Source organism: Amia ocellicauda, chromosome 10 (assembly GCF_036373705.1).
Source record: "Amia ocellicauda isolate fAmiCal2 chromosome 10, fAmiCal2.hap1, whole genome shotgun sequence".
NCBI classification, from domain to species: Eukaryota; Metazoa; Chordata; class Actinopteri; order Amiiformes; family Amiidae; genus Amia; species Amia ocellicauda.
The window spans coordinates 8,953,232-8,981,174 of NC_089859.1; the positions used below are offsets into that span (position 1 = coordinate 8,953,232).

At 39.0% G+C, this 27,943-nt stretch overlaps 1 protein-coding gene across 5 annotated transcripts in view; it reads right to left on the reverse strand.

Moving 5' to 3' along the window:
* Positions 1-92: 92 nt before the first annotated feature.
* Positions 93-27,943, reverse strand: part of cd99l2 (CD99 molecule-like 2) — a 28,565-nt gene continuing 714 nt past the window's right edge. Inside the window, exons 2-12 of one of the 5 annotated variants that reach the window (XM_066714902.1) lie at positions 16,688-16,747; positions 16,171-16,212; positions 12,782-12,898; positions 11,769-11,840; positions 10,852-10,929; positions 9,382-9,441; positions 8,488-8,559; positions 7,372-7,410; positions 7,153-7,272; positions 6,056-6,121; positions 93-5,318 (exon numbers count right to left, since the gene is read on the reverse strand). In XM_066714902.1, coding sequence (XP_066570999.1) covers positions 5,260-5,318; positions 6,056-6,121; positions 7,153-7,272; positions 7,372-7,410; positions 8,488-8,559; positions 9,382-9,441; positions 10,852-10,929; positions 11,769-11,840; positions 12,782-12,898; positions 16,171-16,212; positions 16,688-16,747 — 785 coding nt within the window. In that variant the 3' untranslated portion in view covers positions 93-5,259. Of the gene's footprint in view, positions 5,319-6,055; positions 6,122-7,025; positions 7,068-7,152; positions 7,273-7,371; positions 7,411-8,487; positions 8,560-9,381; positions 9,442-10,851; positions 10,930-11,768; positions 11,841-12,781; positions 12,899-16,170; positions 16,213-16,687; positions 16,748-27,943 lie in introns of those variants that run through there. The other 4 variants (XM_066714905.1, XM_066714904.1, XM_066714903.1 and 1 more) reach the window with 4 other exon arrangements.

Sequence of the window (27,943 nt, forward strand, 5' to 3'; positions counted from 1 at the left end):
TAGGTTCTGATGATTCGTCACCGACTCAGTCAGACTGGATCACTGATCACGTAGCCAGCGTAGATTAGCAAAGACACACACGAGCCCGGATGTCAGTTTTACCAGGATTAATTTTATTCACTGCATTCCCAAATACATTTGTAAGAGAGAGACTGTCAGGAAAACCAACATTCAAAGTGGTAGAAAATGTACAAATCAATCTATGCAGCCTGAAAGTGAACCTGAAGTGAAACTGAATGCCAAGATCACAGTAACACCTGTCAGTACTTCCCCCCAATTGAGCAACTCATGAATTAGTCACACCTGGTATTTAGGGATCAATTCATAGTTTCATATCATGCGTTTAGTTTTTCTAACACTCTCTACATCCCATTTCCATATCTTCTAACAAAAAGAAAAAGGTCCGTCTTCCCCCTCATTTTGATGAGCATACAAACATTGGCAATTGATAATTTTAAAGGAGGAAATAGAAAAGTAACATTATAAACTATTGTTTCTGGTATCAGTTGTGTAAAACCCTGGATTGCTAAATCCTTTTAATTTACAAGTAACACATTTAAGAAATCAGTTTTGAGCCATCTTGGAACTATTTTAAATATACAGTTACTTGTCATGTCTGCCATCAGAATGGAGGTTCTTATTAAATCAACTCTGATAACATAAATTATATATTTTTTTTTACATATCCAGAAAAAAAAGTTGAACAGTTCAGGCAAGAGTTAAAAAGTGTAAATGAAAAGCACTGGAGCCTTACTCAAACCTTGGCCTTCCTTTTACAGTGCAACAGATACAGTACCATATAGTGGATTGCTTTAACCTATACACAGGAATTCAATGGTTCTGGAGGAGTGGCCTTAAGCTTCAGTCTGTTATCTGTATAAACTGCAAAATTAGAGTGAATTACAACACCAAATAGGACAATTAAGGAAGACGTTACAAAGTTGTGAAATAAAGCAACACCATTTGGAAAATCAATTAACTTGCTGGGTTAGACAGTTAAGAAAGTTATTGCAGTGGAGGAGGAAAAAAAACATAACTAGCAACCTCGTACCCAGTGTTGTAGCACCTGGTGGCTGTAGGAAGCATGAGAGCTGAAGACCACAATAACCACAATCAGCAAGAGTATTTGATAATGGCTGAATTCAGTATTAAATGACAACTAGGTCTAGAGATAACCCTGCAGTTTTACATTTGATAAAGCTCTCCACACGTAATTTAGGCACTATGTGGATTGTTCAAGAGAACGGTTTGCTACGAGTGTTAGAAGTAAAATGTAAGTTTTTTTTTTTTTAAACCAACAACAACTTTCAAGAACTGTGGGAAGTACATTCCTCCCAATATCGATTTGTGGTCAGAAAGAGCACTGCCTTTTGGTGATCGCAGTAGGAGTGCCAACACTCTGCATGGAGAGTGTCTCCCATAGCGGTTCAAAGTGAGACTTGCATGCGTCTTTAAATATTAGAAGCTTTTACATGTGGTAATGGAAAAAACAAAACCCAGAAATGACAGTGGAGTAAATGTCTCATGCATCCTCTTGGGGAAAATAGAAACAAGATTGAAGCCTCATCGTTTGCTCATTGGAAAGCGGTCGTTTCATTATTCCTGCAGCCTAGCTTCACATACAAGAAAAAAAAAAAAAAAAATGGGCAGAGGAGCAGGTGGTGCTTTTTTCTCTTCTAAATCTGACTTCAGTCACGACACTCCAGTCGGCAGGATGACTCACACCAAATGTTATTCCACTAGCCCCCTTTAAGGAGCTGATGCTAATTGCCGATTTGACTCGGCTCCTCTGAAACACTTGCCTACAGGTCACTAAAGCCCAGCGGATACCTTTACATTGCAAAAACGCACAAATTGGCCATCTCTGATGGGCGAGGGGAAGCGTGCCACTCATTAGGTGAGCTGGCAGGCGGTTTCTGGAACACGGGGATGGGTATGCAAAGCAGACAGAAGCAATGATGCGCAACATCTCAGACGCCAGAGCTTGCTTTGTAGTAATCACTGACTGCATTTCCATTTCTCCCGAGCCCGGTAGTGAAAAACACACACGTTGGATTTTGCCTGCCACAACTAGAGGAGATTCAGCAAATAATAGCATTAATCCTGTGACAGGGAAAGACGGGCAGACAGCTGCTGCCTAACAAGAGGATATTGACGACTTCAGCTGTGTGGATTCTCTAAAAAGCACATCATCTGCACACATTTTAATTTTAGAAGGGTGTTTTGCTTCATGTTTGCACAGTAAGAGACATTCACACAATTCTCTCATCGTTTTGTCCACCGTTTCCCCCCGTATGGGTAAGGGTATGGTGTCTTTTAATAAGAAGAAATAATAAGACGGTGTCTCATTTGAAAGCTGGGCTGCTTCAATTAGGAGCCATTGTCACAATCTGCCTTTCAAAATGCCAGGTTTGTCAAAGCTTCCATACGAAACCAATGACAGCCTGCTAAACAAAAACAAAAAAAACAATATGAACATATGCAAACTTCTCTTAAAGCCCCAGGAGACCTTAAAATGTATATCTTGTATTTTACAAACTACTTCAATATGCAGAGAATCGATTTATTTACCACTACCAAAACAACACATTACACTTTTAAAACTACAACATTATCTGGCAGTGCTAGTATATTCTAAGAGACCAGCAACTTTCAAATACATTTTCAACCTAAATTGTTATCTAAAGCCTAATTTAGATGAAACTAATTACATCGTTCAGTGCATCTGGAGACTCCAATTAAAAAGTAGTGCGCATTTGCTGTAACAGTCACTAATATGCCCAACTCTAAATCCCAATGCAAGTAATAAAAGGCACGTTCAAATTTCTCCATGATGCACAGGAACACATTTAAACAGGTGCATTGCATGAAAGACTGCTCCCACTTGGAAAAGCATGAGACATACTAACAAGATGCCTAAATTAGCTATAGTATCTTTTTTTTAATATTGAGGTGCAGGGAAAAGATGCTTCTGCCATTGCATGAATTACTGCCGATTTACCTCAGGGTGAAAGGATTAAACACAAAATCACGTTGCCACATCTTTGGTATTCAGTGATGTCTTTGCAAATGCCAACAAGGATAGCTATTCACTTACTCAAAAAAACAAATGTTAGTGTGAAAAAGGATTCAAAAGCCTGATATATATTGTTCAAATCTATGACATCTCTATACCTCCCTCCTGCATAACATAGTAAAGGAATTTCCTAGCACATAAAGTAATAAGGCAGTAGCTGAGGGCCCTGGATGAAGAGACACAGTGCACTGATAAAGCTGTATACAATCTACAACGGATCATAAACTGGAAAATATTTACATTCTTCATTGATCATCTTGGTAGGCAACGTAGTATTTTTAGGCAGGGGAAACGGGAACTCTAATAACTAGCTAATACTCCATGATACAATCGTACCACTAAAACGGCAAGTCAACACCAAACGGCAACAGTTATACAGCATTGCTATGCTTTGAGTCTCAAATCACAAAAAACACCAAATGCCACAGACCACATCATTCAAGGAACACAATAGCAACAAACTGACAGCAGAACTGAAGGAGTGCTAAAGTCTGCTGCTTTACTCAGTCGCATCCTAGACTGTGTTCATTTTTCACATTATAAGAACAGATGAGGTCTTTCTTCCCTAACCACATTTTTATCAACAGAAGTTCCTGCTCTCAAATGTAGTCACACTGATACTTCTCAACTCAAATAACATGACTTGAATTAATGAAAGCCAGGCTATAATTTGTCTACTACTAGAAACTTCAACTTGTGTAATCATTTCTGGGAGCACCTTTCTGGGAAAGTATAAAACATTTAATGGTTTTGGACAGTATTGTGTTTTTCCTGAAACCTAAATGCAGAGGTGAATGCATCTATCACACACACACACACACACACACACACACACACATTACAGGGATTACAACGACCTCTAGGAACTTGAACATGTACATTTCAACACAGACACAAAGTGATAACTAATTACACAAAGGTAAAGCAAATTTACAGGTGGGCTCTATGGAAGAAATAGAGAACTTTGAAAGAGCCTTGTTTCTGTCACACAGGATGGTCAAACCACATCCTTCAGGTTTGCTCCACAATTTCTCACTCAACTCCCTAACAATAATTGTACTTGGACTCTGTTAGTATCTTCATACCCTGAAGAATTTACTGCGGAAGCCCTAATAATTTATTTGACCGTAAAATCTTTACTATACAGTTAGTTATATATTTTTCCAATATGTTGAATAATAAAAAGTAGCCCCACAGTTTAAATGTCCACTACACAATACTAAAAAAAAGAGAATCATGGGAGAATGGATTAGTACATTAGAAGAAGAAACTGTACAGACAGCCGACACTTAATGGCGCTACAGAAAGTACCTGACAGGCGTCTTGTGCTGCTGCCAATAAAACAGGCTCCCCGCAACTGAAGCACCAGAGTTGACCACACCAGCATCTCCAAAGAGCTTTGTTCAAAGACATTTATAGAAATGTGTTGATGTTATAGCTGTGAACAACCTGACAGACACCTATTCCAAGGTCTCACACCAGAAATTGCATTAGTTTCTATCACAGCTGATAAAAAACACCGGTATTGATGGTATACCGTTTACCGGCACAGCCCTAACCACAGAGCAAGTGTATGTCAGACAAATACAGCATGCTGGTAGGACATTCCATTTCCAGATGGAAAATTTTGAGTTTTTTAGGAAATGTCTCACAAAAGGTGACAGAAAAAGCTTGTGCGAGTCTTGAGGTATTATTATTTTTTCCCAACTTCTCTGCTATGGAACAACAACAAAATTTAAAAATTCTCCAGTTTCTTAGGTTGTCCTGCATTAAAGAAAATTTTCCATCCAAGCTTGTATAAAGCATAAAACTACTTTAAACATGTAGGCCCTAAGCAATGGTCTCGTTAGTTCTTCCACTTATTCCTACAAGGGGAAGACATCAGCAAATTAGTCCAGACACTCATCTTCAGTTCAAACAATTTTCCCAAAACTGAAAATGTACTGGAAGTGGAGACTTGCCTTTCACTTACTGCCATATTATGATTATGATTCCCAATCATTTCGGAATTGCACAATTGAAAAAATGTAAACAGGCTTTAGTTTCGAGTGAAACAAAAATTCAAAATAAATTAAAAGTAATTACAGTTGATTAAACAAGCTCAACCAAAAGAGTAGATAGCTTTTCTGACTATTAATCCACAGAGGGAGCTGTCCCTTTTTCTCCGCTGCAGTTTCTCACGGTTAAACCTTGTTCTCAATGGGCGGCTCCGAGGATGGATGCTGGAGGAGGGTTTGTTCAGCTGTAAACAAAACAAACACAGGTTAAACATGCATCTTAGTTTTAGCTAGGAGATCAGTTTCTCTTGAAGACTGGACACGAATGCGAAGTTACAGATCAAATTTCAAATCACTTTCTTAACAAAAGGAAATGAAAGAACATCCTATTTGAACTACAGAACTGAGTGACAGTTGAGAAGAGATTTTGCAAACTGAAGAAGCTAAGCAAACATCAAGCCCAACGTCAATACATAGGGACAATCTCTCAGTTTCAGATCTACATGCTACCACTTTAAAAGGGAAGGGTCACAGACAATAAGGGTTAATTTCTCATTTGGAAAAGTTGGTAATACGTTTGCTTAAGTCTGTATAAAACCTATAGGTTTTCTATGGACTGTACATTGCATGCATTTCTCATGGATGGTCAACTGATCTTTAGGTGACTTGGAAAAGATGTCCAAATGGAAATAAGCATTGCTGCAAATTAAGCAGGAACTCACATGGAACCTATAGCACTTGGAAAAGTGAGCATTTCCCTACACATTTATTTTCCCCTAACGTTTTCTTTCTGTAGTTTAGTTTATTCCATTCCATTCCATTCCATCGTTTCTTGGATCTTCTCTGCAGCACTTACTGTAAGGGTTTGTTTAAATATGATTATAGGAGGTATTGTACATAAAGAAGTGCAGATACAATACTTTCCACCAAGACAACAATTAAGTAATTCACTGAAAAACAAAGATGCACAATGTAATATTACCTTGAGGCTCCTGAGCGACAACAGCTTCTAAATTGTCTCCTTTCACATACTCTGCATTCAGACCCTCTGGGGTAGAAGAAATGGAAAAAGTTTAACCATGCATCCTAGTTAAAAATGCCTGTTGGTATCAGATTGATTCAAAGAGTCCCAAAAGATGCAGTTTAACTCCACAGCAAGGAAACCAGACCCCAAAATCCACCAGCTTACACCAAAGCAAAAAACATTAGTAGGTAGTGAAGTTCACGTTTCCCTGGACACTTACATTTTAATAACTCCAAAGTAGGTCCAAAAGAAAATTGTTTTCTTTAGTGATCCAATTAATTAATTAGAAAAGCAGTTTTCTCAGGATAAGCCAAGAATGTAAACACTTTTACTCTTGGTATAAATCTAAAAAAACTAACACACAACATAAAAGAAAACTGAATCCCAGGAGCATAAACAGACATGTTGATACATAAAAGATAATTGATTATCTTAATAATGCGTCTTATCTGGAATCCTTTACATAAGTCTGGTGTTCATGATTTAAATAAATGCTTTCTACCGGGACTAAGGGAAATAATTTGAAATTACAGCTAATAAGGACAGATATCACCCCTTCAATCCATTAAAAATAAATGGCCACACTTATTTCCAGAGTATAATTTAAGCAAGCTATAGCTAGAAACATGGTGCTATATCTGAATTGCCATATATCTCTTCAATTTGTCTTGTCAATTAACGAGTATTGTGCATGACTTTTCCTGTGATATGGACATGCATTGAAACTTATAACACAAATAAGAAGATATTAAAAGCCTCTCCCTGAATTCGATTAATACATATTTGCCCAGCAAGAAATCCAGCAAGAACTCAAAAGCACAGGTCAGTGAGTCACCTCAGAGAAGGAACCAGTTCAGAGAACAGAGCAAGATAAGTGGGGGGGATGTACACGTAAATTGAGACAGCTGGAGGCTTTTGAAAAACTGACCTATACTGGGTCACTTTCAGTGAGGGGCCACTCCTTCAAAATCTGAGGAAGAAACTTTGGTTATCTAGAAGTAGTTTCTGTTCACCTCTTTCCATTGCCAATGACCCAGGAAATGTCTTGACCATACCTTGTATCCTGAAGCAGAATTTCTTCTGTTGGTAGGAGACGTAGCTGCTCACGGCACCGATCAGAGCCATGGCCAGTGCACTGGCAATCCCCGCAATGGTGCCGGTCTCGGCTGTGGTGTCTGGTGGACAAAGCAACAGGAAATCAAGAACTACCAGATAGATATGGCTTTTCCACTTAAACAATTACAAAGTTATACAATTACGATAATTATGATTACCGTAGTTCGTATCGTCAGAAGGTGCTGGGCCACTGCCTCCTACAGGAATAATATAAAAATAAAAACACGAGAGAGTGTTTAACATTTTGTCATGCATTAACTTCACCATGCAAGAATTTTCAGTACCAGTGTTAGAGAACTCTCTGGTCTCCTGAATTTTACTCCACTCTGACTCTTAATTGCCTTGAATTATTGAGGCCCTATGATAACCATTTTCTGCATTAGCTAATTTTTTATATGCATTTTATATTGCCGTCAGTTGTGGGTTTCAGAAATACTCTCTGAACTCTTATGCGTATGCTAAACCTGCCTAAATCCTGTCTACAGTTACTTAATAATGCTCTGATACTGATGGAAATTATACTGAATCAAGTATAAGAATTCATCGATATCAGACAGTCATCGAAACCGCTCACATAAATGAAAGTGGTCCTGAAATCCAACCCAGGGGTTCCCTGGGTGCAGGATTGGGAAACCCTTCTCCACCATATCAATGAGAAGACGGATATGGATGAAAGCTTGTTAATGACCACTGCCATTTAGAAATACTGCAGTATCACAGGCCTGACGCAGGGTCTAATAGTTTTTCATCCAAGCACTTACAACACTCCCTTTAAGGTTTGCACAGCAACCAACATAAACAGACTAGGAAACCAAAAGCTTATATTGGATATTGATTTTTGTGGGTGTACAAATTTGACATTTCACCCCATTAATACACTGCACAAAATGTCTTTCTAGTGGTTGTCTGTTAAAGACATTACAAGGCAGCAACAACGGAGTGAAAAGAAGCTCTTCCTCCCAATTAATCTCCTGTGTGCCATCACTGTCTGTCAAACCCTGTGCAGCACATCCTGCCAATCCCTACCGAAAAATAAATCTGCATCTGAACCGAGTGCCCAGGTCAGACTGGTAAATCAGTCTGCCCGGGCAATCTCAATCTAGATAAATCAATAACCTTTTGAACCTAGAACACATCGCAATTCATATTCACAGTGCTGTTGAGTGGGATAGCTGTTTTCATCTCCCCCTGATATTCAGCTATGTACATATACTGTTTATATACAAATGCAAGCACACAAAGAAACAAAACAAAAATGATGAGAAGCAAATTACCTTTCTTTTTATCAGGGCTATAGCCATCATCCCTAGAAAGGTCAAACAGGTCATCATCCGATAACTTCCCATCTGGAGGCAGGGAGGGAGTTAGTGAGCACCAGGACACACACATTAATACTGAATACGGTTACCCATCACCTTAGCATGCAGGGCACGTGCCAATTTGGGCAGCTGTGGCACATACTGCAACAAAAGCGAAAGGGACACTTAGGAAGGAAGATTAGAAATTGAATAGTCCAGGTATTCGGCAAGCTTCGATTGAAATATTCATGCGATTATGAGAAATACTAGCAAGTCACACACACAGAGAACGTATTCATCCAAATTGGTTTTCACTCTTCTGTCCCACCAAGTGTCCTGTCGTAATGAGCAAAATGTAGGCATCAAAATATAGTTCCAATAAATCAAAAGGTAAATATTGAGGTTTTTTTCTAATTTATAGAAATTATGATGGGGGATATTATAATACCTTTCCCTTAAAAAAATATGCCATGTGTGATTATACAAATTTCTTGGTTTAAAAACAAAAAAGGATTAAGCAACCAGATCCTTTAATCAGCTATGCAACATCATAAAGGCCAACAGACTGGGAACCGGCTTCTAAAGAGATGCAAAAATCAAATCCCATCAGTCACAATAAATGCAAACCATCCAGCACAAAGCATTACGATTAAACACTGCCGATTTCTCTTGATTTCGCTGCAGACAAATTAGTGTCAATCTGTTAAGTGCTTCATCACTTGGATCTTTCTCGATGTAGATTTGTCACATTAGATGTTATTTGTTTACAAAAGAGATGCATTCAGGTCCCTGCGAGTAGAGTCAGGAGAGACAAAGGAAGTTGGAAAAAGTGCCAGCGCATGAGTCGGCAAGACCAGGGCAGCTCCTTACCACTCTTACCCCCTCCGGAAGGATTGCCATCACCCTTGGAGCCGGGAATGACTCCTTTATCTAACAGGCAGAATACACAGTTTTTACACAGCCGCGTTTCCCACTGAATAATAATAATAATTTTATAGCTTTCCAGACTGGCGAAAGATATATTTATTTCATACATTACAAGAATATACCAATTGAATCTATTGGATTTTTTTTTTTTTTTTTTACGATGGCTGATGCCTCTGTTGATCATAACACAGGTAGTAAGTTTGCAATTGTAACAGGAATCGGACAGCACTTTTAGTTTATGGACATGAATGATAGTTACCAGAATGATGTCAAGATAAACATTTTCTTTTGTTCATCAGTGGCCTGGTTAAGTGAACATTGCATTCACCAGCAGGTGGCGATGTATGACATCACTTGCCCATTTCTGGGTGTAGCAACATTTTTCTTCTCTTACAAAAGCTCAAAGCCAGTCCGACACACACACACCAGGGCTCTTTGGGACAGGTCCCTCTGGTTTTCAAATTAAATATTTAAAATGGTTGCTTTCCACAGAACAAGCCCTGCACTGATTGTATGAATCAACTTTGATGTTTGAACGCCTTGTCAAGTGTGGTTTCGCACACGCCGAACTCCCGAGTGTTCATCACATACGATAGAAGTCTCAGCAGGGCTGTCACTTAAATCCTATTTACTCAGCGAATTGACGTGAGGCTAATGTAATCACCTTCAACACACCATAGCACATGATCTATCCTTTATAAAGTACAACTCAAAAAAAGGAGCAAGCTTAATGGTCTTATGGCTACCCACAAAACAAAAGAGTACTGTTAAATTTCCTCCTTTGGTTTCATAGACAACATGCCGTGTGTGCTTTATCACATTCTGAAATACAGATTAAAAAAATAAGACCAGCAATGGTTGTATGTAAATAAATGAATTACTAAACTAAACCTAGAACTGTAGAGTTATACATTTGTATAGATAACTATGTAAATTAATTAAAAACACACGCAAGCAAAGTTTTTCCACTCAGTTCTGCAGTGGGAAAACACAAGCATTATAGGTTCTGTGTTCAAAGGAAGGAACCAGAATGTAATTTAGCAATATGCTCGACATAACAGTGAGGTCGTTAATCAGAACAACCCTCCCCAGGGCCTTGACCCGACTGCAGCTCTGGTGGACGGTCCTGCACTCAGCACACCGACGGCACACTCCCTCAAAACCTGAGACTTGAAATCTATAGATTAGGTCTTACTGAATGCATTTAAATTGACCAATAACTTTATATGAACTGTAACTCCTTAAAATCTTTAAAATGGTTGCATGTTGCGTTTATATTTTTGTTCAGTGTATTGGGAGATGCAAAACCCTCAAACGAATGTCCCACAGTTTTGATTGACACATATTCTACTGAATGACAAGCCTTTCTATTCCATGTTGCAGTTCATGAAGAGAAAAATACACAATACCCACCTCCTTTATTATTTTTGTCTTTTCCTCCCATATCGTTTTTGTCATCCAAGGCATCACTCAGGTCAAAGTCTTCACCAGCTGCAAAGGAAGACAATATTAATCTAATACATGGAGCACCAAGTTAATAATAACTGATAAATAATCTGTACAGTAGTTTTCAGAACTACTGGGACAGTAGAAGAAACATCTTACATTTGTGGGCCATCCTACAAACCTATAGTTAACTACTAGTGAGGGAATACAAGACTGCTCATAAGCATCTTCTATAAATAATCTGGGATTGAGTCGGGGTAGTAAATTTACACATACAAAGTGAACATTAGTGAAGGATTACAGAACTGGAACAGATTTTAAGTGACTTATCTGTATATAATAATTAACAGTTTACATCTAAAATAACATTACAGTAATTGTGTATTTTCATGAAAATGTTAACTCAAATCAACAGATAGATCAGCTAATAAGCTAAAAATAGGAACATCTAATTATTTAAAAAAAAAAAAAAAAAAAAGGGATTTATTGGAATCTAATGAGTAGAGGTTGTTTTTTTTTTTTCCCCATGCGAGAAGACCGTTTATAACATAGCATCTTCTTGGCCACCACTGATACAAAATAAAAACAAAACAGGATGCATGTAGACTGACGAAAGAAATGATCTTACAATAAACTTAAAATAAAAACCAGTAGCATCACCGGCAAGCAATGGAAAATAGGTAAAGTGGACTAAGAACCAAGACAGGAAATGCATCAATCTAAATGGACAAAAACAAAAGGGAAGTTGTTCATACACACAAAAATACAGAGATAAGGCCACAAAAGGGAGTTAACGTGCTCTTTATATTGAAATTCCAATTCTGATTCAAAGACACAAGGGTTTATAAACTGGCAACACCAAATTCATCTGACATTATACACACCAGGTTTCCCCTTATGTGCTGTGTTTGAGATTTTACGTGGTTTGATTGTGGTGGGAGCGCCTGGCTTCAGACCTGAGTGAACAGACTGTTAGCAACATGGCTTGATACACCGATAAAAAATAGCAACATCCATAAGCGCATCAAAGACGCATGTGAAACACTGATTTTCAGAGGTGCAATTGGAAGTATTGTTTATAAAGAGAATAAGGAATTGAATTCTACTTCTTACATTAAACTATTATGAAAGCCAACGTCTTATTAAACTTCACAGGTTAAACAATATATTTTTTTGTAATCGGTTTGGTGGTTTTTGTTATAGTATACAGAATAATGAAGTGAAACTGAATAATGAACTCTGCATGCAGTGCACTTAGCACAACAGAAATCTCTTTCCTCCCAGCAAGAACACAGAACACAGACTGAATGAGATGTATTTTACAACAGACAATGTCTTAATCTGTAATGATCCAAATGCTCGTTATCAGTAATAAGGGTGACAAGTTATCTATAAAGGGTCATTGGTGTGGTTTCACATGAAAGCACTTCAGAAAGACACAAACAGCAGAATTTACAGAGGTTTGATATGAATGTGCTGCTATGGTTCTGGAAATTGGAACACTATTATAACCAGAACCTGTTGTCCACTTCTAACTTGGCTCAAATAAACATTAGATTTGTAATACATTTTTGGTTACATTTTGTTTTACATTTTAGTTTACTTCAGATTTAAGAAAAACACATCAGAAACTAAAAGGAAGATGGGTCAAATGGCCTTCTCTTGTTCATGAAATTATTTCCTGGATTCTTAGTAAAATAAAAGAAGGAAACCAAGGAGTTTTGTGAGCAGTTAAGAGTTAGCAATCACACACAGGCCAACATTATTATTTTTTTCAACATATTTGTCTGGTTCTACTTGCCTTTCAGTCACTAAACATAACCACTGGGCATTGACCACATTCATTTGAAACTGGAGCTCTCAGCAGTGATGCAATGAACTGTTGGAAAATCTTTACCTGGTTTTGGGTTGGGCTTGGGCTTGGGCTTCATAGGTGCTTTAGTGGTAGAGGTCACTTTTGGAGCTCTGGTTGTTGTCTTTTTAGCCGGTGTATCAAAGTCCAAGAGACCAAAATCTACAGAAATAATGGGAGTGAAATAATGATATACTATTTAGTTTACAATGCTACCAATATATACAAATCATAAACTAGGGAACCAAAGATTGAATGCTTTTAAGACTAAATGAAATGAAAGCGGAGTGTTACCGACAATAGATTACTGTAAGTACACAGATTACTATGCATCTACTATATTCATCAGACATTCCTCACTGTAATTCCTTTGCAATAAAAAAAAAGAATGCAAACAACTCCAAAATTATTAATCATTAGTACATCAGTTTTATTGATATTCAGGAGATTATCTCCCCAGAGGATTAAATGTTATATATTATACATATACACTCACCTAAAGGATTATTAGGAACACCATACTAATACTGTGTTTGACCCCCTTTCGCCTTCAGAACTGCCTTAATTCTACGTGGCATTGATTCAACAAGGTGCTGAAAGCATTCTTTAGAAATGTTGGCCCATATTGATAGGATAGCATCTTGCAGTTGATGGAGATTTGTGGGATGCACATCCAGGGCACGAAGCTCCCGTTCCACCACATCCCAAAGATGCTCTATTGGGTTGAGATCTGGTGACTGTGGGGGCCAGTTTAGTACAGTGAACTCATTGTCATGTTCAAGAAACCAATTTGAAATGATTCAACCTTTGTGACATGGTGCATTATCCTGCTGGAAGTAGCCATCAGAGGATGGGTACATGGTGGTCATAAAGGGATGGACATGGTCAGAAACAATGCTCAGGTAGGCCGTGGCATTTAAACGATGCCCAATTGGCACTAAGGGGCCTAAAGTGTGCCAAGAAAACATCCCCCACACCATTACACCACCACCACCAGCCTGCACAGTGGTAACAAGGCATCATGGATCCATGTTCTCATTCTGTTTACGCCAAATTCGGACTCTACCATCTGAATGTCTCAACAGAAATCGAGACTCATCAGACCAGGCAACATTTTTCCAGTCTTCAACTGTCCAATTTTGGTGAGCTTGTGCAAATTGTAGCCTCTTTTTCCTATTTGTAGTGGAGATTAGTGGTACCCGGTGGGGTCTTCTGCTGTTGTAGCCCATCCGCCTCAAGGTTGTACGTGTTGTGGCTTCACAAATGCTTTGCTGCATACCTCGGTTGTAACGAGTGGTTATTTCAGTCAAAGTTGCTCTTCTATCAGCTTGAATCAGTCGGCCCATTCTCCTCTGACCTATAGCATCAACAAGGCATTTTCGCCCACAAGACTGCCGCATACTGGATGTTTTTCCCTTTTCACACCATTCTTTGTAAACCCTAGAAATGGTTGTGCGTGAAAATCCCAGTAACTGAGCAGATTGTGAAATACTCAGACCGGCCTGTCTGGCACCAACAACCATGCCACGCTCAAAATTGCTTAAATCACCTTTCTTTCCCATTCAGACATTCAGTTTGGAGTTCAGGAGATTGTCTTGACCAGGACCACACCCCTAAATGCATTGAAGCAACTGCCATGTGATTGGTTCGTTAGATAATTGCATTAATGAGAAATTGAACAGGTGTTCCTAATAATCCTTTAGGTGAGTGTACATGCATACATAGTGCCTTGCAAAAGTATTCAGACCCTTCCTATGGTGTCCCATTTTGTGAAATTACAGAATGATGCATACAGCTGCAAGTATTTTGGGTAAGTCTCTACCAATATTGCACACCCTCTTGGTGCATGTTTTGCCCACTATTCTTTGCAGATTTGCTCCAGCTCTCTCAAGTTGATTTGTGATCACTTAGGGATCCCTTAGGGACAGCAGTTTTCAAGGCTTTCCACCAACAGGTGGAATCAATAGGATTCAAGTCAGGACTTTAACTGGGCCACTCAAGGACATTCACTTTCTTAATGCCACGTTTGCAGTGTGCTTTGGATTATTGTCCTGCCGTTTGTTGAATTTTCACCACAGTTTAAAATATTTCCTCTAGCATTTGCCTGTACTTTGCTCCATCCATTTTTCTTTTAATCCTAAAAAGTTTCCTCCTCCCTGCCGAGAAGCATCCCAATAGAATGATGCTGCTGCCACCACGCTTGACTGTAGGGATGGTATCGAATGGGAGATTTGAGCCCGACCATATCACCTTTTGCCACATTTTAGCAGGACCACTCGGGTGCTTTGATATGGCTTATTTTCAGTAATGGTTTCTGCCTTGCCACCCTATCATACAGGCTAGTTTTGTAAAGTGTTCTTGCTATAGTTGACTGGTGTACATTCTCTGTAGCTCTTTCAAAGTTGTCGATGACCTCACAACAGCATCCCTCACTAGTTCCTTGCCTGACTGCTCAATTTTGAGGGATGGCCTGATCTAGGCAGTGTCTGGGTGGTAAAATGCAACATCCATTTCTTGATGATTGAGTAGACCGTGTTCACAGGGATATTCAGAGACTGTTGTTTTTGTACCCTTCTCCTGATCTGTTCTTTTCCATGACATTATCCCTGCCTTGCTTTGAAAGCTCCTTGGTCTTCATGGTTGAGTTTTTGTTTGAAATTCACTGCCTGACCAAGGAACCTCACGGAGACGGGTGTTTTCAACTCATTGTAAGGCACGTTAAGGTCATTTTGTGCAACTGAATTAATTTAGGAGTGCACATAGCAAAGGGTTTGAATACTAAAGCAATCATGACTTTTCCATTTGTAGTTAATATTAATCATCTATTTACTTTACATTTGTGGATTTGGTTGTGCATATAACACCTTAATTCCTAATGAAAGGTCATGAATGCAAGTTTTAAAGTAAAAAAAATATGAAAACCGTGAGAGGGTCTGTATACTTTTGCAAGGCATTGGATGAGTAGAGATTTACTTTTTACAAATTGAGCAGAAAGGTTACATGCTAGACTGGGTGTTTAATTGTTTATTTGACAGATGCATATAAAATATAAAGTGTCTGATTAACTTTCATTGCCAGCAGTCTGTTGGACAAGAAAAATGAATCAAGGTGTTTGTGTATCTCCATTAAAGAAGGAGAAAATAATGAAACTGTGCTTTCATGTATTTCCTTTAGTCCCAAAGCTGTTCACTCAACTGAGAAAGATACAAAAATGTGTATGAAAGCTGCTGGAGACACCAATTACATTGCCATTCAGAGACTACATAAAGTGTAGGGTGGTGTGGGGAATTTCAGGGATATCGGTGCATGCTGAGGATCATTAAACCTGTATGTTCTGAATAAGCAATGGGAAACTTGTTTCTTAGTGGAATTCAGCTATTACTGCAGAAGAAAACCTTAAAAAAATACAATTCTCTAGCAATATCTGAATTTACCTGTGTCCCCTCCTGCCGGTTTCACAGGAGGTTTAGGAGTAGCTGCAAAATATATTAAAAAAAAGCAATCAAAATCCAATTCAAAATTACTTGTAACTTCATCCAGCATTTTTAGAATGTTCTTTCATTCAAATATTCATTTTAAAATATTATTTTTCACATGCTCTGTAATTATCTGGTGTTGGTCCTCCTATTGTTCCAAACCAACTCTAGCTCCCGGAAAGCAAAATGCAGTCATCAAGGTCACCCTGCTGGTTGTGACTCTGGTCACTGTATTGAGCTCAGGCTTCCCTGGAAGAAAGGTGGGGCTTTCATCGGGACAACAGGACCATACAGGCAGACTATCAGCAGAGAACTGGCCAGTCACATCATCACTGAGCATTTCAAGAAAGACAATACTGCTTTACACCTCAGCAACTCTTTTTGGGAACCATTCCAGAGCCAGACCGTTAAAGTACAATGATACATACATAGCAGTAGGCCATCTTAAATGTTTACCACTTATCTGCATACATACATGGCTTTGAAGGTTTGTCGGTCACCAAAGCATCTGCAAGGTCAAAGTCTTGGGCTGAACCTTAAACAAAATCATAGAAAAACACATCATGAATTGAACCACATTTTCTCAAGTTTGTGTGGATGGAGTTGCAAATTTGTAAACTGAAGTGCCAAGTAAATTAGCAGTGTTGCAAAAATAGCTATAAGTAATAATAATAAAGCTGGCGAGATATGCGACAGGTAACATATGAACCAGGGTAATGCGTCAGATCTATTTAGTGTGAATTAATATTTTTATAGTGCATTCTTATAACAGTTCACGCCATTTAGAATTAGGAAGGCAACTATCTTAGGGGCTGTGGCGAGCTGATGCCAAGGGACTCATAACTCAGTATAGGGGGATATCCCAGTGTAATCTGCATACAAATGGAAACTAATATCTGTGTAGCAGAGAATAATTCTTAAAGGCCACAGAGAAATCTGAAAAAAATTACTCTGAACAGAGCCACAGCTTGACACAGGATCCAAACCCAAAAGACCCCCCCCCCCCCCCCCTTATAAAAACATTTAGTTCAAATTAAGCGATAACCCCACCATTGATTATCTTTTGTAGAAGGAAAGAACAGCATATATACTTTAGATAAGATACAAGAGGCTATCAATTTCAAATCTAATCAGACTGCATCCCCTAACCTGCGGTGTCTGTAGTTTCCAGGCTGAAGAACAACACTAAACTTGCTGGAGTGGGATAGCCAGGCTGATCCAGCAGCCCATTGGGTGACAATATATTTTAATGCATACTTAGCAGCTTATTTGAAGCTTATTATTATGTTATGGTGTAAACACACTGGTATTTTTTTACATGACTTATGCAGGGCTGGGTATTAAATGTAAGTGTTTTTAATTATAAACTGCATATCTGGAATTTTACTGTTCTTCACATTTAAGATTATTCATGGTGTAACAGCAATCATCACTGTTTAGTTGAAGACATACATACATTTTATAGCAGGAACACTTTTCTGCTTGATTGATATGCATTTACTTATTTATAATACACATATCTAGAAACAAAAGTAACATCTAGCAGCCAAATCTAGCACAAAAAAAGGCAATTTCTCAAATCATACCATATCTAGCAATAACAGTATAATGTTCAATATTTTAGAAGGCTAATGTGACATTTACAAAGTTAGTTCAAAGTACCGAGTATAGCTGCTGGTTCAAGATTGGCTCTTACATGAGCTAAGAACAAAAGCTGAATAAAATCAGCTTTTTTTTTTTTTTTTTCTCATGTTCACAAACACAAAGTACACTCACCTAAAGGATTATTAGGAACACCATACTAATACTGTGTTTGACCCCCTTTCGCCTTCAGAACTGCCTTAATTCTACGTGGCATTGATTCAACAAGGTGCTGAAAGCATTCTTTAGAAATGTTGGCCCATATTGATAGGACAGCATCTTGCAGTTGATGGAGATTTGTGGGATGCACATCCAGGGCACGAAGCTCCCGTTCCACCACATCCCAAAGATGCTCTATTGGGTTGAGATCTGGTGACTGTGGGGGCCAGTTTAGTACAGTGAACTCATTGTCATGTTCAAGAAACCAATTTGAAATGATTCGACCTTTGTGACATGGTGCATTATCCTGCTGGAAGTAGCCATCAGAGGATGGGTACATGGTGGTCATAAAGGGATGGACATGGTCAGAAACAATGCTCAGGTAGGCCGTGGCATTTAAACGATGCCCAATTGGCACTAAGGGGCCTAAAGTGTGCCAAGAAAACATCCCCCACACCATTACACCACCACCACCAGCCTGCACAGTGGTAACAAGGCATGATGGATCCATGTTCTCATTCTGTTTACGCCAAATTCTGACTCTACCATCTGAATGTCTCAACAGAAATGGAGACTCATCAGACCAGGCAACATTTTTCCAGTCTTCAACTGTCCAATTTTGGTGAGCTTGTGCAAATTGTAGCCTCTTTTTCCTATTTGTAGTGGAGATGAGTGGTACCCGGTGGGGTCGTCTGCTGTTGTAGCCCATCCGCCTCAAGGTTGTACGTGTTGTGGCTTCACAAATGCTTTGCTGCATACCTCGGTTGTAACTTTATTTCAGTCAAAGTTGCTCTTCTATCAGCTTGAATCAGTCGGCCCATTCTCCTCTGACCTCTAGCATCAACAAGGCATTTTCGCCCACAGGACTGCCGCATACTGGATGTTTTTCCCTTTTCACACCATTCTTTGTAAACCCTAGAAATGGTTGTGCGTGAAAATCCCAGTAACTGAGCAGATTGTGAAATACTCAGACCGGCCCGTCTGGCACCAACAACCATGCCACGCTCAAAATTGCTTAAATCACCTTTCTTTCCCATTCAGACATTCAGTTTGGAGTTCAGGAGATTGTCTTGACCAGGACCACACCCCTAAATGCATTGAATCAACTGCCATGTGATTGGTTGGTTAGATAATTGCATTCATGAGAAATTGAACAGGTGTTCCTAATAATCCTTTAGGCGAGTGTATATACAGTGCAGGGGCTGAACTAACAATAATGAAATGGTAGTAATTACAGTTGAACTGGAGAATTACTGGTGCTTGTATTGCAACAGATGTCTGCAAAAAGTTACTAAAATCTCAGACTGTATGTTCTACATTCTAACATTATAAACATAATTTGCACTTCGCTTCTGGAAGTGTTGGGAATATGGGTATCCTGTAGTAAATAAGGAACAGACTAGGTGTAAAGGAAGATAGTTGTAACATCCTTATATCTTTACAAACCACATGAAGAGAATTCAACAACTTGTTTAAAGAAAAGCTAAGTCGAATGTTCTTTTCTTCTGTCCAACTAAGACTGTCCTTAATACACGAGATCAAACCTTTGCTCAAGTTATTTAACCCCCCAGTTATGTTCAACTGTAAGGAACAACAATAAATGTTCCCGGGTCAAACTGACCCGGTGCATGTTTAACCATCTGAAAGTAGATAAAAATATTTTTCTCCATAAACATTATCTTTTGCTCAATTAATATCAATTTAATCAAGTTTTCACCCCTTACAGATCATGGTTTACTTATGACAAGTCACTCGTTTTTCATTAAAAAAACAATTTTCAAACTGTTATTTCTGTACATTGTCAAAAACTAGACATTCAACACATTTGTTTTATTTATCATTTTATTTTGACTTGGACATGGCTTTTAAGGCATGTATTGCCTAAAGGGGCAGCAACCTCTGAATGCCACCAGCCTTTCATCCACGGTGACATTAGGACCTGGTTGTAGAGTAGTGGTAGCCGCTCTACCCACTTGTCCCACACTGTCCTAATAGCTGCCAGCTTCTCTCTCTCCTTTCTGCCAGCTCTCATCTCCCGATTATCAAACCCGATGACCCTTGAGAAAATACGAAAGGTCTCCAAAGACATGGTGGCTCGGAATATGGCCCTGCCTGTCTCTGCATCCCACAGGCTGGCTGTCGATTCGTCTTTGGACTTATAAACTCCAGCCAGGATGAGAAGCCCCAAATAAGCATGCAAATTGGTTTTGTCCAGTTCTCTGCACTCCTGCCCCAAAATACGCCTCCCTTCTAAATTAATTAGTCATTTCTAGAACAATTTTTAGAACTGAATCAGGAATGAGCAGCTCAAAAGCAGACTTTATATACTAGTGGGCCCAGGCACTGCCTTTATTATGTTTGCAGTGGATATTGTTCCCCGATACATTTTATTTGGCCATTTTTTGATATGAATGTCTCTCTTGGAGTTGATGGCTGTGGGACAATACCCTCATCATCTGACAATTTATCATCATGATCAGAATTGGTCTCAAGATCTTCTTCAATTTCAGACACTTCCTCCTCTACTTCACTATCTTGATCAAGGATGTGTTCCAGAGCATCCTGGACCGTCATTATTCTGCTCATATTGCTCATCTTTTCAATCTCTGAGAGAGTACAGATGCATTATGTTGGTAGGACTACATACAAGGACCCTTTTATATTGGTTGCCTATCCTCCCTGAGTGTGGGCAGAGTTTTCCCGTGCAAAATAAAAGGTTCCCGTCTTAGGTAGAATGAGATTTGATACTTCTCTGACTTTTCCTGCAGAAAGTGCGGGAAGGGGTGTAGTTGGGGTCCAGGAACAAATTCTCCGTGCATGTGCGTGTGGGGTTGGGAGGGATTAGGCAATCACATTGTGTCTCATATTTGGTCTGAATTTAATATTTTTACCCTTTGCAGGCTCCATTCTCACTGCCGGGTCAAATTGACCCCAACAGTATGTGTGTAATATAAACATGCAGAGGGGGGTTCCAAAAACATTAAATTAGTAATTTTCCATTTACATGTTCATTACACTAATTAAGCCCAGCAGAAAAGGTTACATGCTCCAAAAATTATTAAAAATATTTTTCCTGTATTTTTAAACTTTGAAATGGGTCAATTTGACCCGCAACATAACAGGAGGGTTAATTCAATTTTAAATTTTAAAAGGAATTCAAGTGAGAGAACAAGGCAGAGGGCTCTATCAATGTGATTGAATCAGAGAATCCTAGGAGACTAGTGCCTTCAAGTTAGAGGAACTATGCATGACAGTTTCCCCAGAAGTGTAGAGGAAGAAAGAGAAGAAAAAAAAAGGCCTCACTCGTCAAGTGTGCCCCTTGCTGCCAAGCTGGCATATGTCCAAGTGATCAGCAGTGCTCGCTGCAGGAGGATGCATTTGTCTGTGTGGGACTGAGGCTCCAGCTATTTATGTCTCAGTGCTATGAAACGCTCCAGAACATGGCAGGTACAGCGCGAGATCAAGGCACTGAACCTCTAGTAAAACACAGAAATTCTCAAACAAAAGTGTGGTGTAGTAAAGAACTGGCTTGAAAAAGCTTGCGTTCACTTCACTTATACTGTGCACTATGAGGTCTGACTTGTCCAAATTACACCCCTGTCTAGGACACAGTTCCCTATATTTTGAAACAGCCTCAAAAACACCAATAAGATAAACCCTTTTAAATCTATGGGGATTTGGAAGCAAGATGTAGTGTCCGACTGTCTGGGTGTCATGTTCCGAGGGAACATAACTGGATTTAATTTTTGTAGAAACGGCATTCTCCAAACCCCATGACGTTAATGAAGACGAACTCTGAGGCCATGTTTTCTTTATCAATCTGTGCATTTAGAACAAAATGTTTCTACTGTGGAAACTAGACTGTACAAGAAGCAGCTCCCTGAATACCCATATTGATGAGGCCCTTACAAAGGCTGCTGCCCACACGTACAATCCCTGAGTCACACCCAGTAATTGACTGAATTACAGCTAATTCATTTGAATAATTAATTAAAATAACATCTAAATGATACTGCCGAAATTATGTACATAGCATATATTGTTTTTTCTATACAGAGATCTTAAAGGTGCAAAATAAATAAATAAAGCTGTTTTGAGACATCACTCCCGAAAACAAGCTAATGATTCTCACTATAATGTAGAAAGCCATCATGCACCGGACGACCATCTGCAGCGAGATGAGAATACCAATGAAACCAAAACATAAGCTAAGCAAACAATGACTTAACGCCTCATCTCTATTTCCATCCTATTAATTTTAATGACATGATGCTCTCTGAACGTTATCCTCGGGGTGTGTCGAGCATGCCTGCTTTGCTGGAAAACAATTCCTGCCGAGTCTCTGCTTTCAATCTCTCCCTTTAATTGATTGGGCAAGCGGCACCTGAGCCTTCAGCTTATATCACAGATAGCAGCGCAGGACGGATCTGGTCGGGGCTCCACACCCAGGATTCTCACACAAAGCAGATGGAATTCCTCTCCACGATTCCCCTTGTCGCAGAGTCCAGACATCCCTTGCATATTAAATACACAGCACTTAATCACAAGCCAGCCTGTCTTCATAAACTGACAGTGTTTTTGGAAGCATCTCAGTCTTCTCTTTCCTACCCCCCAAACCCTAATTAAATCATATTACATCTGTTATTAATCTGTGGTATGTTGTTTTTAGAGGATTATTTTGGGTAGTGCTGCTTCTTTATCAAAACAAAGGTCAGTTTCTGATTTCCTTTATGTTTTTAATGACCACTGCAAAGTGTGTTCACATTCTGTAACCAATTCTTCCTATGTGTAAGCCAATCATGTTTCATGACATACATATGCACACATATACATAAATATGTTTGACTAGAGGAAGGTAGAAGACGAACAACAAAAACATGTTTAGACATTTTGTCATTTTCCTATACAGATATTTGAATCGGTCTTTTAATGGTCATTTTATTTGCTTGTTGGATTTCTTCCTGGGTTGTTTGTTTGCTTGACTGTTACCCTCTACTAACAATGTTTCAAAGGTCTTTGAATCCATTCTTTGCTGCTGGGTGACTGCCCTCGAGTGAAGAACGGACATGTTTGGAACTGGACTTGCTCCTCATTAATACATCCATTTCCTGTAAGTGCCTGGAGTTCAGATCCCACTTGCATTTATAAAGGAGGCATGATGGATTTCCCCAGTGGCAATGTCTGTCTTCTGTATGGAGGGGGTGAAAGGGTCATTTCCTTTGCGGTGATGGATTATTACTGGGCCACTGCTACCAAACCAGCAGGGATTGCTGACAGAAAGCAAAGTGAAAAAGAGCAAGAGTCTTTGTGTGAATCTCCCTCCCTCCCAGTTTCCTAGATTGTGTGCAACAGATAAGATTTCCATAAAACAACAAAAAAGTTATGAGAACTGGTGAACCCATATACAGTACTGTGCAAAAGTTTTAGGCAGATGTGGAATAAATGCTGTAAAGTAAGAATGATTTCAAAAATAGACATGTTAATAGATTATTATTTATCAATTAACTAAATGCAAAGTGAGTGAACAGAAGAATGTGCGCACCCTTTGCCTTCAAAACCTCATGAATTCTTCTAGGTACACTTCTGTAGGCATAAAGTCAGGTGTATGATTAAACAATTATACCAAACAGGTGCTAATGATCATCAATTCAATGTGTAGGTTGAAACACAATCATTAACTGAACCAGAAACAGCTGTGTAGGAGGAATAAAACTGGATCAGGAACAGCCAAACTCAGCTAACAAGGTGAGGTTGCTGAAGACAGTTTACTGTCAAAAGTCATACACCATGGCAAGACTGAGCACAGCAACAAGACACAAGGTAGTTATACTGCATCAGCAAGGTCTCTCCCAGGCACATTTCAAGGCAGACGGGTTTCCAGATGTGCTGTCCAAGCTCTTTTGACGAAGCACAAAGAAACGGGCAACATTGAGGACCGTAGACGCAGTGGTCGGCCAAGGAAACTTACTGCAGCAGATGAAAGACGCATCATGCTTACTTCCCTTCACAATCGGAAGATGTCCAGCAGTGCCGTCAGCTCAGAATTGACAGAAGACAGTGGGACCCTGGTACACCTATCTGCTGTCTGGAGGAGTCTGGCGAGTAGTGGCCTTCATGGAAGACTTGCAGCCAAAAAGCCATACCTCCGACGTGGCAACAAGGCCAAGCGACTCAACTATGCACGAAAACAGAGGAACTGGGGTGCAGAAAAATGAAATATTTGACTGTAGCAGAAGGCAGATTGTTCGCCGAAGGGCTGGAGAGCGGTACATGAATGAGTGTCTGCAGACAACAGGGTAGCATGGTGGAGGTTCCTTACAAGTTTGGGGCTGCATTTCAGCACGACCCCAAACATACAGCGCAAGTCATTAAGAACCATCTTCAGTGTAAAGAAGAACAAGGAGTCCTGGAAGTGACGGTATGGCCCCCACAGAGCCCTGATCTCAACATCGAGTCTGTCTGGGATTACATGAAGAGAGAGAAGCAACTGAGGCTGCCTAAATCCACAGAAGAACTGTGGTTAGATCTCCAAGATGTTTGGGCCAACCTACTTGCCGAGTTCCTTCAAAAACTGTGTGCAAGTGTACCTAGAAGAATTGATGCTGTTTTGAAGGCAAAGGGTGCGCACACCAAATATGGATTTGATGTAGATTTTTCTTCTGTTCACTCACTTTGCATTTAGTAAATTGATAAATATAATCTATTAATGTCTATTTTTGAAAGCATTGTTACTTTACAGCATTTTTTCACACCTGCCTAAAACTTCTGCACAGTACTGTATCTTTGGCAAATTTTACTAATATTGAATTGATAATGATAACTATAATTGTAATACATTTTCATTAGTTAACAATCATTAGTACCTTATCATGCACCATCTTATTTTCATGAACTCAGACGAGGATAAATTTGAAGACACTGATGACATCGGTCTGCTTCGGTATGTGCCTGCAAAAATGGTACTCATTCCTTTGGTCTACACGGTGCTTCACCATGCAGTGAATCAAATGCACAATAAGTCTTTTGTCATGGAAAGATCTAAGACTTCTGTGCGCAGCTGCTGATAAATACTAAGGTGAAGTGGATAATAAGTGTGGTTGGAAGTGTGTGTACAGTGTGTGTGACAGACGTCTTCTAGCACTGTACTCGAGGATATGGCAGAAAGTCTTCTGCATATAGGTCAGGAGGATTAACTTTACTAAGAACATCAGCATCTCTGCTAAGAACAAGGCAGGCTGTCACATGACTATTTCCTGCTAATTCCAAATCAGCTCTACTCTATATATATTGTTATGACCCAGGCATATCTTGCAATTTCAATCCTTAAAATGAGACAGACCTTGATACATTTAGATTTGATTTTAACAATTGATTTGTTAGAAAAACAAGTCACCATCATTGATCCTGATGTGCAAATGTTCTGGCTTAGACATAAGGCTTAAAGTTAAGTAAATTAATGGAATGACAGAGTCCATGAAACACACAAACCGGCATTACAAACACACAAAACAAACTACCTGTGCTATGATTTTATCATTTCAGAAACAAAAAATTAGGCAGAAAACTTTAAACTCATAAAACGTATTTTTGTAGTATAAACTTACTGGTGATACCAGTTATGGGAATACATGCCCAATCTTAAAGAAACATAACTATGAATGGCAAGGAATGGAATGAAGAATAAATATGACAAACCTTTTAAATCAATTGCTGGTGGTTTAAATGTTTTATATACAATATTCTCATTCTAATAATCTAGCTGCACATAAGTGAAAATTGTGTGCAGCGATATGCCAGAAAATAGCACATTATTTGCATGTTCTTTTGAGAAGTTTAAAAAATAAATCTTAATCTGGATTCATGCAGGGTCTAACCCTAACCCTTAGATAGATGTCTGTATGTCCAGAAACAGGTGATTCAACCATATACCTAGACTAAGACTGGTATCTAAAACTGGATTAAAAATGATTTAACAAAAGGGTTTTGTCTAAAAGGTCGATGTGAGAATTACAGGATATATTGGGAAACTGTCTACTTCTATTTTCCTGTTATAAAACCACATTTTTAATATGATGATCATAGGATCTTTTATTTTACTACTAGCAAGTATAGCACTGCAATCACTTGTAAAATCAAATTACTACGGTCAGCCACTTTCATACAGTGGTTGCACAAACATAATGCAAAATTTTATTTAAAATATTGTAACCTACAACAAGATAGATCTCAATTATATAGCCTAGGTTGTGTAAAAAGGAATATTTTGTAGCTATAAAGTAAACTGTTTTGTTGAACTATACTTTTTTTTTTTTCCATCCTGGAAAGGAAATACATTTGCCCACACAGGTTTTAGACTTCTACGAATCTTCATAAAAACGTGGTGTAAGCACAGATTGCATGGCTAGCAGTACATATTCCACAGCTTAAGAGGCAGAAACACATATAGGGAATATGCTTCTCAGGAAGCCAGTATAGATTGTCCCTTGCAGGCCACCTTAACCATTCACTGCAGCCAGCTACAGCCTGGAGTAAACATACACCTGCTATCACTTCACACTTTAGACCTCTTTGAACAATCTGAAGCAGCACTGGTTTGGAAGGAAGGTATATGAATGATGCTCTGTTTAAAGCTCAAACCACAGTGGATTAGCAGTGATTAGACTGATATAAAGTTCTTTAGAGATCAGCTGATACCAGCGTTCTGGCATGTGGGCACATTACCTCAGCAGACAGCCTTAACCTGATAGTCATATGAATACAGTCCTGAAATCAGAAAACACCCACATCGGCTTTCCGAGAGAGTCGATGACAGTACAATGACAGTCACACTACACATACTGTGTATTGGATTGTGAGCTTGTATTGCAGTATTCTGTTTTTATTTCCCTTAAAGTTTCAGGTTTTCACTGATTAACTGTTCTGTGAACTCAAAGTAAATAATTTTATGAAGAAACAAAATATTACAGTTCCAGTCAGCCAGTCATTAGGACTGCGTTCTGCAGACAGAAGGCAAAGCTGGGTTTACATTAGTGAGGTATGTGACATACACATGGGAAGCATCATGCCACGCAGAACATCCCTGTGCTGCTAGCTATAATCATGAGATGTGGGGGAAACAGTACAAGTTTTACTTAGGAGAGTGGAAATGTTTCTCTTATTTAACTTGAAGGCAGAGAAAGTGGGTGCAGTGAAAGACTCACTGTCCAACACAGCAATGGAAAGGAGGGGGATGTGCCTACAAGAATTTTCAAACACCAACTGCATTTTAATCAGTTCTCCGATAGGACTGTAGAGAACAAGTGCTCACATCCAAACTATCTGGCCAGTTCTTAGAGGAAAAAAATAAATAAAAAGTACTCCATGAATATGATTAAATTGTTCAAACACATTATTTCCCAATACTTCAAACAGAAAAAATGCAGGCTATACAGATGTTTTAATGCGACTACTGTTGAGTAGTGTGGGGATGTGGATGGGTGCCTGGTGGGCATTCATTTTCTTTTGAATTCAGCTTAAAACCACTAAATTACTGATATAAGAAACCAGCATTAGTGTTTTTACATTGTCTAGATTGGTTAGTTAAATATTCTTCTCCCCTTTACTTTAAAACTGAAATCAGAAGTGCTTCACTGGCAGCATAAACTGCTAACAGTTTCGGTGCTTTTTACAGGGAACAGCCACAGTTGTGAACAACTATAAATCAAAGTTTGAGGTGGGAGCTGTCTGTATGGGGGGGGACTATATTAAAAGTTTAAGAATTTAAGCAAATTCATATTTTTTTTAATATTTATTTCATTTTAAGTTAGTTTTCTTCAGTACATATTTAAGATCTAACGACTTAAATTAGAAAAAAAAATACAGTATTTATGCATCAGCAGAACCAAAAACAACGCATGCGCAGTTCTGCTCGACAAGCCTTGCAAGCACACAT